The 12994-nt window shown below is 54.3% G+C and overlaps 1 protein-coding gene across 2 annotated transcripts in view; it reads right to left on the bottom strand.

Moving 5' to 3' along the window:
- Positions 1–3428: 3428 nt before the first annotated feature.
- Positions 3429–12994, bottom strand: part of RAB11FIP4 (RAB11 family interacting protein 4) — a 79611-nt gene continuing 70045 nt past the window's right edge. For both annotated transcript variants that reach the window (XM_087440770.1, XM_014796391.2), the window contains exons 9-13: positions 12891–12972; positions 12270–12407; positions 12036–12194; positions 10764–10907; positions 3429–9550 (exon numbers count right to left, since the gene is read on the bottom strand). In XM_087440770.1, coding sequence (XP_087296896.1) covers positions 9434–9550; positions 10764–10907; positions 12036–12194; positions 12270–12407; positions 12891–12972 — 640 coding nt within the window. In that variant the 3' untranslated portion in view covers positions 3429–9433. The remainder of the gene's footprint in view (positions 9551–10763; positions 10908–12035; positions 12195–12269; positions 12408–12890; positions 12973–12994) is intronic.

Below are 12994 nucleotides of genomic sequence, written 5' to 3'. Positions count from 1 at the left end.
GGCTGTGTGATTGATTTAAAGGGGCAGGGAGGGCTCACAGGTGGAGCACGGGATAGAAAAAATCAGGCCTCCTCAGAAGCCCCAAACAAGGCAGGGGCCTCAGGGAGCGCCACCACTAAGCAGCTACAGCCCTTGGGATTCTTTCTCTCCCTGAACTTGATCCTGCTGTCGTGGATGCCAGGATTCTCCACGGGGCTCCTGGACAGCAAGAGATCTACATGGCTGTGGTCAGAGGACTGATGGACCACGTCGCTCCCTAAGATGGGTCCTGCTTGGGAAAGATGGATCTTCGGAGAGGAAGCCCGGTAGAGAGGAAATTGTTGAAGACCTGCTGTTTTCATGCATCTATTGCTGAGTAACCAACTACCTCGAAACGTAGGGGCTTAAAGCAAGAAATTGTTGTTGTTCATGGTCCTGTGGGTTGACCAGGTGGTTCTGCTTCAGCCGGTGTTTGCTGGGGTGTTGGCTGGGGTGTTGGGAGGGCTGGAAGGCACTGGCCCATGCTGGCTGGGAACCTAGTTGGGGCTGTTGGCTGGGGCCTCAGTTCTCCATGTGGCTGCTTGGGCTTCCTCATGGCATGGCAGCTGGCCTCCAAGAAGGTGCACTCCAAGAGTAAGGAAGCAGAGGCTTCCTTAAGGTCTCTTAAGGCCAGAGCTCAGAAGTCCCAGAATGTCACTTCCACTGCAAGGGATGCATTTTTGCATCTACTGATCAAAGCAGTCACAGGGCCAGCCCAAATTCAAGGAGAGGAGAAATAAACTCCGTCTCTGCCGAGTGAGGAATGTACCTGTGTGGAGGGCACAGCCGGTACACACAGCAGTGCTTGCTCCCACCTCTCTCCAGAACAGTGAACTGAGTTGAATTGTGTCCCCCGAAAAGATATGTTGAAGTCCTAAGCCCTGGTACCTGTGAATGCAGCCTGATTTGGAAATAGGGTGTTTGCAAGGGTAATCAAGTTAGGACGAGGTCATACTGGATTAAGGTGGGCCGAATCCATTGTCTGGTGTCCTTATAAGAAGAGCAAAATTTAGACACAGAGATACACAGAGGGAAGATGGCCACATGAAGACAATGCAGAGATTGGAGTTGTGCAGCCACAAGCCCAGGAACCACCAAGGGTTGCTGGCGACCATCAGAAGCTCGGAGAGGCATGGAACAGATTGTCCCTGAGAGCCTCCAGAAGGAAGTAACCCTGCTGACACCTTGATTCCGGACTTCTGGCCTCCAGAAATGTGAGGGAATAAATTTCTGTTGCTTTAAGCCACCCGGTTTGTGGTACGTTTTTACGGCTACTCTAGAAACTAAGATAATAGAGGAGAGACTTTGATAAGCAGGCTTTTGGGGAAGATGTCTTGCCTCCCGAAATCCAGATTATGATTCTGTAAGCACGTATGGATCCTCATCTGGTGCCGTGATATATGCTACTCAGTAACTCCTCCTCACAACTCTGTGTGTAGGAACTGTTATTTCCCTTGCTTTACAGACACGGCCACTGAAACTCAGAGGGGTGAGTGACTTGCTCTGTTGCACAGCAGGAGGTCATGGAACGGGGGTCCAAACCCAAGCCTCTGATTTCAAGTCCAGGAATCTTTCTACGAACACAGAGAGGGTGCTAAGAAAATGTTTAATGGCTTGGTTGTTGTGAAATGTCAGCAAAGTGGAAGTTTAACGCTGGGGATCTTTAGCAATGCCCTGTCCCCACCCTGGTCCCCAGGACACCATTGTGCTCTCCTCCACTTCCTTGACTGTACTGAGTTCACCTCCATGTCAAGTCCTTTTCAGGGCTCCAGATCTCTACACACACCCCAAGGCAGGGTATAAGGGACCACAGCTTCTGGAAAGGCCAGCAGTTTCTTCTGGATAGCTGGGGTGGGGAAGGCAGAACTTGTCTCAAAGAAAGTAGTGACAAACTAAGAAGCAATCTGCTTCTGAAAGTGGGGTGCAAGGCAAGCGCTCAGGAAGTGCAGACACCTGACTGGCAGCAGAGGGCCCTGGAAAGGGTAGGGAACGGGGTTGCCAGATAATATAGAGGATGCCCAGTTAAATTTGAATTTCACATATACAATGAATAATTTTTTAGTATTCCATGGGACATACCTAAAATGAAAAATTATCTGAAATTAAAATTTTACTGGGTATCCAGTATTTTTTTTATTGATGTTTTAAGTTTATAACATTGTGAAATTTTGGGTTGTACAGTTTTGTTTGTCCATCACCATATATATGTCTCCCTTCACCTTGTGCCCACCCCGTACCCCCACTGCCCCTGGTAACCACAATACAGTTTTCTCTGTCGATGTGTTGGTTTATATTCCACATATGAGTGAGATCATACAGTGTTTGTCTTTCTCTTTCTGGCTTATTTCACTTAACATAATACCCTCCAGGCCCATCCATGTTGTTGCAAATGGGATGATTTTGTCTTTTTTTATGGCTGAGTAGTATTCCATTGTATATATATACCACACATCTTCTTGATCCAGTCGTCAGTCAAGGGACACTTAGGTTGCTTCCACTTCTTGGCTATAGTGACTAATGCTGCAATGAACATAGGGGTGCATAAGCCTCTTTGGTGGATATCCAGTATTTTTATTTGCAGAATCTGGCAACCCTAGCTGGGAAGGAAAGAAGGCATGTTAGGAGGATGGAGAGAATAAAGGTCCAGGAGAACACACAACTCCCAGGGTTGGAAGATGACTCCGAGCCCAGGAGTCCATGTAAACACAATGAGTGGGGGACCATCTGCTGGTCCTGGCCAACCCACGGCACAAGGGCCTGTGTGGGGAGGTGGCGGCCTGCTCCTGCCTGTCCCATGGGCCTGGGCCAACAGGGAGGGCAGGCTCATCTCCGGATGCTGGGCCTGGGTGACCTGTGCATCCCTTTAACACCTAGAATCCCATAATATTAAGAGGAAGGGCAGACAAGGAGAGGGCAGAAATCTGGGGGTCTTGGTCACCCAGCATGAAGCCACCTTGATACCCAGGCTTGGCAGGCCCAGCGCTGGCAGCTTGGTCTGAAATCAGGCTCGAGTGGAGGATTTGGGCCTGGGACCCAGGGGAGTCATGGTGGCTGACATGGAGGAAGATGGCACTGGGACCCCAGTAGAGTGACCAGAGCAAGCTGAGAGGACCCTGGGAGGCCCTTGCTGGGAAAGGAACATGGTTGCAGCGAGGACAAAGTTTTCAAACATCGCAGTCCTGTGGCTGGAATGGTGGTGATACAGGGGCTCCTGGGATCCACATCTCCCCTCCTGGGGACAGCAGGCTAAAATGAGCATCTGCAGGGTGACCCCCTGCCCCACCCTGCCCCTAGAGGACAGCACCAGCCACCCTGCTCTTCCTTTGGGACACTGTCTGTCCCCAGGGGCCCTGGAACCAGGCCTCACCTCTTCCACCCACCCTCCCCCACCACAGAAACTCACTACCAAGTCAGGCAAGAAAACCAAACTGTTTATTTACACCTTGGTCTGTACATGAGAGTTCCCGAAGAAGCCTGCCTCTGAGAGCCTGCTCCTTTTTGGCTAGAAGCAGGCTGGAGGTGGCGAGATGGGGACCCTGGGATGCAGTCTTGGAGCCTCACCCCACTCTCCCCACCCTGGCGCCTGGAGGTGGAAGTCTCATCCCAGCCCCAAAGCTAAGCCTGCTTCCTGATGGAAGCTCCTGGGGTACAAGACTCAAGTGGAATCCTGGAGAGTAAAAGCCACTAGCAAATCCTTGGGCATGAGGCCACGTGTACAGCTTATTCCATCCGGGCCCCGGAGACCCAGCCAAGAAAGCAGGAGGAGCTGGGACAAGGGCAGCCAGCGGGCTGTGAGCGAGTCCTCAGCAACGCATGGTCCCATGGCAGTCCTGCCATCGTCCGGTATTTAATGGCACCCGGGTCTGAGCACCTTCGGCAGACGAGGAAGAGCTTGGCAGTTGTTAACAGCAGGCAGGGCCAGCAGCGGGAAGCCTCTTCCATCTCCCTACTTGGGGTCTGAAGCTGTTCTAGACATCAGATGGTGGTGGCCCTGAACCCAGGCCCAATGCCAAGCCCTGGGAGCCACAGAGCTGGAACTTCTTCTGGGGGCCGGGGGTGCATCCTCCGAGGGGCCCACAGAGCTGCTGCAGACCCATGACTGGCACCCTAGGTTAGAAAGGTGCACTCTGCTTTCTATCGATATTCACGCCAATGCAGGAAGAGGTTTGTGGGAGAAGTTACTTTACACAAAGTTACCCTTTTCTGGTGTGCCTAAACTAGCTGCAGGCTGGACGAGGGACTAAGTGGGTCTGAGCCCCCCAAGCTTAAGACCATAGTGAAAAAGTTCTGTACCAAGTTACCAAGACTGCATGGCTGACAAGCACAGGGGAAGCGGAGGCCGACCCCAGGGGTAAGCGTGCTGGGAGACCTGGCCGGGGAGCAGACCCTACATGGTGGAGGCACGTGGACACCAAGGGGACGCTATGTACACATTTACAGGGCTCGGGGAGGGCCAGGGTAAAGGAGAGGCTGTAGAAAGGGAGGCAGTGGTGACGTGGAAATCCTGTACAGTGGTGACAGGGAAGAAAAGGCACAAGGATAACGACCCCAAACCATGCAGATGAAACAGCCTGTGCAGCACAGCAAAGCAGAGGGTCCCGGGAGGAGGCATGGTCTCCCTGGGACAACAGCACTGAGATCTTGCAGGGTTGGCCCTGGGATGCATTCCCGGCCACCCCCCTGCTGGTGGCTCGGGGCCGACTTCCCTCTGTTACAGTCACAAGGAAAGAGAAGGAGCCTAGAAGGTCGTCATGTGGTGTCACGCTTTGCCAGGATCCACGCTTTTAGAAACAAGCCTCTCTGGAAAGCAGCCTATTTTCCCAGGTAGGCAGCAGAGAGTGTGGCTGAAGGGCCTCAAGAGTTGTCCTGCCACGCAGGTATGGCAGACCCAGGGTTCCAGCCTCTCCGGCTCCCTGGCCTTTCATGCACCTTCAGAGCAGGACAGCAGGACCCGGAGGTCCCTGGGGTCAGCGGAGGGAAGGGACTTGCTCAGAGTCACCAAGGAGGCCGCAGCCTCTCTATAGCCTGAGGCCCCCCAGCAGGCACACCTCAGTCTCACCAGCTGAAGCATCACCTTGGAGGGGCTGCCCTAGTCCCAAAGGAGGAGAGGCTGGGGCACTGCCAGCAGAGAAATCCTGAATGGTCCCTCCCCTCGATCTAAATCTAGACCTTTAAAAGAGCCCCTCTCGACCTGCTGGGCCAACAGTCATTTCCTTCGCATGGTGACCACCCAAAAACTTGCCCTGTTCCCATCACATCCAAAGTTAGTGTTCAGGTTTAAATTTGCTAATGCATTAAACACATACCCACAGAGCACAAAAAGAGGGCTTAATTTCCGCCGGATCCACCAGGTCTCACACTGGCCCCTGGAGGCCTTTGCCGGTTATTAAGTCCCTCATTGGAACAAAAGAGCCCACACTGTGCCCTCCTGACCACCAGAAATGGCCGGGGCAGGAATCGGACTCGTCAGTGGACTAGCGCCTGGAGCCTCCAGGCCGTGGGCGGCGATGCTGGTTTGGCTACTAACAGCGGAGGAGCTGCGGTGACCCTCATCCACCCAGCCCGAAAACAGATCAGAGGCCCACAAGGCCAGTGTCCCCTCCTGCCCAGTTTGCGACTAGATGACTGCTGTTTCTGAGGCTGCTTTCAGGGAGACAGCCCCCCTGTCAGCCCCCACCCCCTCTGTTCTACTCCCACTCTGTAACGCGCCGGTGGCTCATACATCCCAACACGCGCCGCCCACTGACACCATGGGCCCCAGGCAGAGACCTGCCCACCCAGCCTGGATCCACCAGCTCCTGAAGACATCTGGCCTCCCATCCTAGGAGGGAGGGATCTGCTAACTTCTTACCATCCAACATCATAACAGGAAAAGCCACCAACATCACAACAGGAAAAGCCACCGACACACCAGCAGGAGAACTGGCTGTTACCCAGCACCTGGATTAACAAATCCAGCAGCCGTTTCCGCCCGTCTTCTCTACCTCTGGCCAGCAACCTTCTAGGATGGGGGTCACCACCATGAGCTGCACATTAGCATCACGGGGGCGGGGGGGGGGGCTCTCCAAACACCTGGGTGCCTGGGCCACACCCACGACAATTAAATCCGAATCTCTGGGGGGTGAGCCCAGCCAGCGGAAGTTTTGAAATCTCCCCAGATGCTTCCAATGCACAGCCCAAGTTGAGAACCACTGTTTCAGGTCCAAGTGCTCTGAGAGGTTTTTGAGCTTTGCATTTTTAATAGGTCAGAAATAAAATCAAGATAAAGAAATTTCCCTCTGACAATTCTCATTGAATCTACAAATTTAAAATAAAATAACGTGTCTAACTCTGGCCAATTCAAAATTTTAAAAACACTTTTTTTACTAGAACTTTATTTCTTATACCTTCCTACAGAATAGGGCCTGGCTAAACCAGAAGATGCTCCCTTTTCTAGTAGATACTGTATATAAAACTCACTCGCTGGTTTAGCGAATTTTGTTTGGCTTCCGATTGAATTCGAGGAGAGCCCAGTGTCACATCAAATGTGAGTCTGCTGCAGAACCCCCTCCCCAGGGCCCCCGAAACACCTCTGAACTTCAGACAAGTTACTGCTGATCCTTACTTGGTAGAGGTGCCAGGTTTAGCAAAAACAAAAAACAAAACCCACACAGGACACCCAGTTAAATTACAATCACCTGCGGAGGTCTTAAAACATTCCCATGCCTGGGCCACACCCCACACCAATGAAATCAGAACCTCTGGGAATTCAGCCCAGTTATCAGAATTTTAAAAATCTCTCCATTTTAAATATGTCCCAAGTATTGCATGGAACATACTTCTACTAAAAATTATTTGTTGTCTATCTGAAATTCAAATTTCCCTGGGCATCCTGTATACTATCCAGCAGCCCCACTACCGAGGGAGAAGGGCAGAAATCTCAACTGGAAACAAACAGAGGAGGCAGAAAACACGGGAAGAGAGCACGGTCGGCCCCACCTGCGCCCAGAGTCAGGACAGCTCTGGAACCTGCCCAGGGCTGTGGGTTGGGACCCTGGGGTATCTGCCCCCTCAGGCTAGCTTTCAACTCAGAAGAGCATTGAAAAAAGCTAGATGATCTTAAAAAGCCAATTGGACAGACTTTATAAGATGTATTCTGGCTGAAGTAAAAATGTTGGGTTTAACTTGAGGCGTGTGTGACATGGAATTCAGTCCCATTATAAAGTCAGCTCTCTACCAGAGACCCCACGCACTGCACCGGGTCCTGAGAGGCCTTTCAGACTGGGTGCTTCCACAAGTCCGTCCCCGTGGCACCCCCTTCAGGGCGGAGGCGGCAGAACGCTGCAGGCTGCCAGCTTCTGCTGCCTGCCTTCCCCACGGCAGAAATTCCTTCCCACTTTGTGACTCGGTAACTCAGGCCTCTGCGGCCTCCTCTGGAATTCCACATCAGTGCAGCTAAAGAGTACGTAAAGTTTTACATATAGACCGCTCAACCCTGGGGCGAGCCCCCCGCAGACCAGGCCCCGGTCTGCCTGGCCTTCCTGCAGGACTCCTGATGTAAAACCCAGACCTAAGCCACATCCTGATTTGTCCTCTTTCCTTTCCTCTAATTCGTGGTCACTCCTTCCTATGAGCAAATTCTCAAGAGACCCACTCCTCATGCCTGCCTTCCACTGCTGCTGCTTCTCAGACCCTTGGGGGAGCCCAAGGGTCCAGTGTCCTAAGGAGCTGAGAGACTCCCAGAAGACTGAGCCTTGCCCTAGTCTTGCTGGGGTGGGTCGCCCCAAAGTCCTGGATCAGACCAATGCAGCCCCATTATTTGCAGCATGAAACAATTCCATGCGTATGCTCAAAAAGAAATCACGAAATCCAACCAACAGACAGGCTGACTGGGGTGGAATGAAGAGCAGTCCTGGCCACGGTCCCGCCTTTGTGAGCCGGGAACACACCTAAGTCCCCAGAGCCCCTCTGCACCCTCTGCCGCCCTCTCCTCTCTGCCTACACCCCTCCATGCCTCTCCCCAACATGCCCAGACTTTCCTTTTTACACCAGAAGTGCTGAAGAAAACAAGAAACTGCAGGGGAAAAAAGTAAGACTACACACGTTTATATGAATCTGGATTAAGGAAACGAATCACAAGCCACATGAAATTGACACAAACTGGAAAACTAAAAGTACCATATCTACTCCCAGCTGCCCGGAACAGAAGATCACATTAAAAATCCAGAGTGGGTTTCCACCCCCTGTCACCCAGATGGAAGACTAAGGTTTTCCTGCGACTTCCCCCACTGTCGCCCACCAGTACAGCGCTGATCCCCCTGGTGGAGATATAGGGGTGTTGCTGAAAGCTGGAACGCAGGGGCCTCACCACCGAGCCGAGCCGAGCCCAGAGCTCCAATTCTGAACATCCAACCCCCAGCCTGCCATCGCCAGACCGTGCAGAGAACAGGGGCTGGTGAGCAAGGCCCACTCTCAGTCCGAGGAAGCCCTCGAGACCCTCCACCCGTGCCTGTCTCTCATAACACGGCCATGGGGAAGGAGGATGGAGATGTGCGCGTGCTCCTCCCCCAAATCATGTCTTTGGTTGCCCGATGCCACACGTGCCTTAGACACCCCCGTCCCCCAGCCCTCTTCTTCCTTTTAATCCCTTCATTTTATACCCAAGTGACTGCTGCTTATTTTCCATTGTCTTAAAAACAAAACAAAACCAGGAAGGGAGAGGGAGGGAAGCAGGGCTAGGGAAGTGTACGGAGAACTCTGAAAATGCCAGGAACTCTCGGAATGAAAGCCGCCCCGTGCTGGCTCCTCTGCAGGCCCGGGTCCTTAGCACACACCGGGCACAAGCATCACGGGGGCTGCCAGTGGGGAGGAGGCTCGTGAGGGCCCCTTCCTCCTCTCTGAGCTTGAGCACCTGGGCTTGAATGGGGGCCAAAGAGGTCAGCAAGGACACAGCTGTTGGGCATTCAAACTCCTAGAAAAGATCATAATTTTGCTCCCAGTCCCAGGGGAAGAGGGCTGGGGGGGAAAGAGCCTGTCTCACCAGAGTATTTCTTAATCCTTGTCCCCAGAGGTAGAATCATTTTATCCAGTACCTGAAACACAAGCTTCCAGTTCTTATTATTACAGTAACTCTTGATGGCAGACCTGGTCTCCTCCCACCTCCAGGACCCTCTGCCCCCTGCAAAGGGACCACAAAGTGCATGGACAGTGACCCGTGCAGATGTCCCCTACAGCCATGGCCGCACGCTCACCCCTTGCTGTGTGCACGGCCTCCCCACATACACACCAGTACACGTGACATGGTGGCTAGAGATACATTTACAGTGTGTGTGTGAGGCCCAGCCTGGGCCGCATCCTCAGGCAGGGTCTGCCCCTTGGTCCTGGGGTCCAGGGAGTCTGGGGGTCCTGAGGCCGCTCTGCAGCTGGCCCCCTTGTCTCAGTGTTTGATCTCGAGGATGGAGGGGTTGTGGTCCAGGATGGCGAGGATAATCTTGTCCATGTACTGCCTCAGCCGGAAGTTGATCTCCTCCTGCTCCCTCAGGGCTTCCATGAGCTGAAGGGGACGGGAGAGACAGTCAGGGGCCGGGCCTGGGCTGGGTGTTGACAGAGCCGATTCCCAGGCTTGCAGTGAGCCAGTGGCCAATGACACAGGGGCTCAGGAGACCCCGGGCAAGGTGGCCCCAAGACCAACCTCAGCACTTGATGCCAGGACACGCATCTAAGGCAGCGGCTCAACTCACACGCAAGGGGTGTTACATATGCAGGTTCCCAGGCCCACCCCTAGAGATTCCGATCTAACCGGTCTATGGAGGGGCCCAGTGCGGGTAACTTTTTGGTAAAGGTTGAGAACACTGGCCAAAGGCATTTATAATCAAAGGCATTTATAATTATAATGCAATGTCCCAGGGCCCTAAGACTTGAAAGGCTGCCAGCTGTTTCCTCTGCCTGGAAGGGCCCCCTCCCCACCCCCCGCCCTGCCACTGTCCTTCTCCAGGTCAATCCCTGCTGTGTCCTTTAGGATGTAACTGAAATGCCTCCTCTGCCCCCCAGGCTGGAGGCGGGTGCCCTGCTCCCGAGGGAGCTCCTGGAGGCCAGGTCAGCTCTTAGCTCTGAGCTAAGTGTAAGCTGTCCTGAGCGCAGTGTAAGGGGATCAGTGACTGTCTGATGATTCATGTTAAAATGTAACCAGGGTATCGTGGAGGCCTAATCTCCTGTAACCACACCCTGGTGGGGCAGAGAGAGTGGGCTTTGGTGCTAGAGACCTGGGTCCCCCTCCCTCCACAGTAGGTGATCTTGTGTCCTGGTCTCCCAATCTGTGACATGGAAGTGTCCAGAAAGCCTCTGAGTCGTCAGAAGATTAAGTGAAGACACGCTGCAAGCAGGTGCTCAAGAAATGCTGGTGTCCTTCCCTCTGGGCTTGGGGGAGGGGAGGTGCCGCCTCCCCCGACTACACGTTGATGAAATCAACAGGCCATTTCAGCACCTTTCGGGCAGAAGTGAGACTCGAACTCCACTCTGCTCCCAAACCCGTGCTCTTCCCACCACACGCAGGAAATCAGAGCTGATTTAACTCCACCTGCAGCCACCTCCCCTCCCAGCTCTGTCCTGTCACTCAGGGTAGCTGCAGAAGGGGACTCTCAGGGGCCAGGCCCTGGGCTGCCTTTCCTGCTCTGGGCAGCCCGGGACTCATCGTCTCGGCAGGTGGGGCTGGGTAGGACTCACAGAGGAGGGGCCAGGCCCCAAAGCCAGAGCGAGGGGCCCGTTACCTCATCGCGAGAGGCTGTGTCTATTTCCGCAGCCAGAGACTGGGCTTTGGTCTGGGTGGCAAACAGGTTCTTGGCTTCGTAGAGGCTGAGGCTCAAGATCTGCCCATTCAAGTCGTCGTTCTGATCCCGCAGCTTATGGTTCTCCTGTGCAGTAGGACAAAGGCAACATCAACTCCCAGAAGGATCCAGAACCCACTTCTCTGCATCCACTGTCTCCTGACTCCCACCAGAACTCTCCCCTCAGGTGTGTGTCACCCTCAGTTCAGGACACCCATAGATGATGTGGCCTCTGCCCGGCTTCAGGGGGAGGAGGGCTGGGTCCTGGGAGGCCATGGGGTTCTGAGGAGGAGTTACAGCCCTGATCAAGGGAGCCAGGTTTCCAGACAGGAACACGGCTCCTGACCACCCATGCCCCTCTAGGACGAGCCCCTGAGGCCCTGTGTGGGGACACCACCCAGCCGGTGGCTCTTCTCCAGCCTTGGCGCTTGGTGAGGAAGAGATGCTCTGGTGTCTCTGGGCTGGGAGGTCGGCTCACCTCCTCCTACAGCCGGGCTCAGGAATCTTGCTCCATGGGAGTTCTGTCCAGAGGCCGGCCTGCAGTGCCCTGTCCAGACCCCATGTACCAGCCCCATGCTCTAGCTTTCGCCTAAAGGCTCCTAACTGCTCATCCTGGGGACCTTGGGCACCCCTCGTGGATGAGGAGAGGGGCTGGGGTTTCAGGATGGCTGAGGGAGCACGACCACCAGCCACTCAGAGGTGTGATTGATACGGCAGAGTCTCCCGACCCCGGTGGAGCTGAGCGTGGGGCTTCACTCATCATCACTCCCCAGCTTGGTCACTGCCCCTCCTGATCCCACTTCCCCTGCCCCCCAACCTGGTCTCCAATTACGGGAGTGCTCCCTAGGGACCATTTGAAATGGAATCTTGGGCTCGGGGTCTGCTTTGGGAGAACCCAACACGGTTAAGGCACTAACGTGTGGTTGGATAGTCTCATTCTCCACCCATGTGCCAAGGGCAGAACAGTGGTGTCTACTTCCTTTTACAGACGCCAAGGTAAGACCCTGGGATTTCCATCAGACGTAGCCTAGAGGCGAGCCATCTTCCTGAGCTGTGAGACGGGGATGAGCAGCCCTGACAACCAGGACAGCCGAGAGGAGCAGACAGGACCAGGTGTGGGAAGCTGGAGCTACAGCTCTCGGCCCCGTCACAGGAAACCCGCGGGGTGGGGACTTGGACACCTTATCCCACCAGACGGAGGCTCCCAGGGCCCACCTGCTTGAGCCGCTTGACTTCATGCTCTAGCTCCACCTCGCGGGCCCTGGCGTTGAACTCGCCCAGGCCCAAGGATGAGCCGCGGCCCCTGCCCGGCCGCTCGCAGTCCAGCTTGTACATCTGCAGGTGCTCCAGCTCCTTCCGCAAGTCCTCGATGAGCTGTGCGGGAGAGAGGCTGGTTGGCGGGAGCAGGGGCGCGGGAGGGAGCCCTGTGCCCTCCGGCCTGGGACCCACCTCCTGCGTTGCCTCCCGCTCCTTTTGGAACTCGAGGCGGTTCTGCCGCAGCTTGTCCATCATGCGCTTGTACAGGTCCATCTCATCCTTGAGCCGCAGGCTGGTGTCCTCCAACCGGTCAGACACGCGCTGCCGCTCCTGGAGCCGGGAGACCAGGTCAGGGAGAGAGGGTCCCCAGAGGGGCGTATTCCTCCCCAGGGACTTCGCGGGGGTCTGGGCCAGACAGTCCTGGTGGACAGGGCCCTCCGAGTCACAGCTTAAAGAAACAGCCAGATCCGCCAGGATTCTACAAACAGCGCTAGGAAAATCTCAGCCCTCTCAAGTCCTTCCGTGACGCCAAATAGAACTTGAATAGAAGGTGGCAGCCCAAACAGAAGCTAACCTCTTTCTCTCTCTTATTTTCCCCTTATACAAGGAAATATACTCCCTAGAGAAAATTTGGAAAAGCAGAAACATAGAAAGACAAATTATCCATATTTTGTTGCCTTTTTTTTTTCCTGCTAGGGCAATTTTATCAGAATTTCAGAAACTAGAAACTAAAGGCCTTCGATCGCCAACACTGCCTTTCTCTGGATTCAGCTCAAGATCCAAGGGTGAGCGATGCTTGGACCCGCTGCTCACCTCATCCAATTTCTCAGTTTGTGACTTGAGCCGAGTCACTGTCGTTCTCAGCTCGGTATTTTCTTCCTCTAATTGCTGCACCCTGGGGAAAGAAGGGCAAAAAT

The sequence above is a fragment of the Ceratotherium simum genome, chromosome 16 (assembly GCF_057802395.1).
Source record: "Ceratotherium simum simum isolate JZ-2026a chromosome 16, ASM5780239v1, whole genome shotgun sequence".
NCBI classification, from domain to species: domain Eukaryota; kingdom Metazoa; phylum Chordata; class Mammalia; order Perissodactyla; family Rhinocerotidae; genus Ceratotherium; species Ceratotherium simum.
Note: the sequence above shows the minus strand (reverse complement) of the source record. Positions and strands in the feature narration are given on the sequence as shown.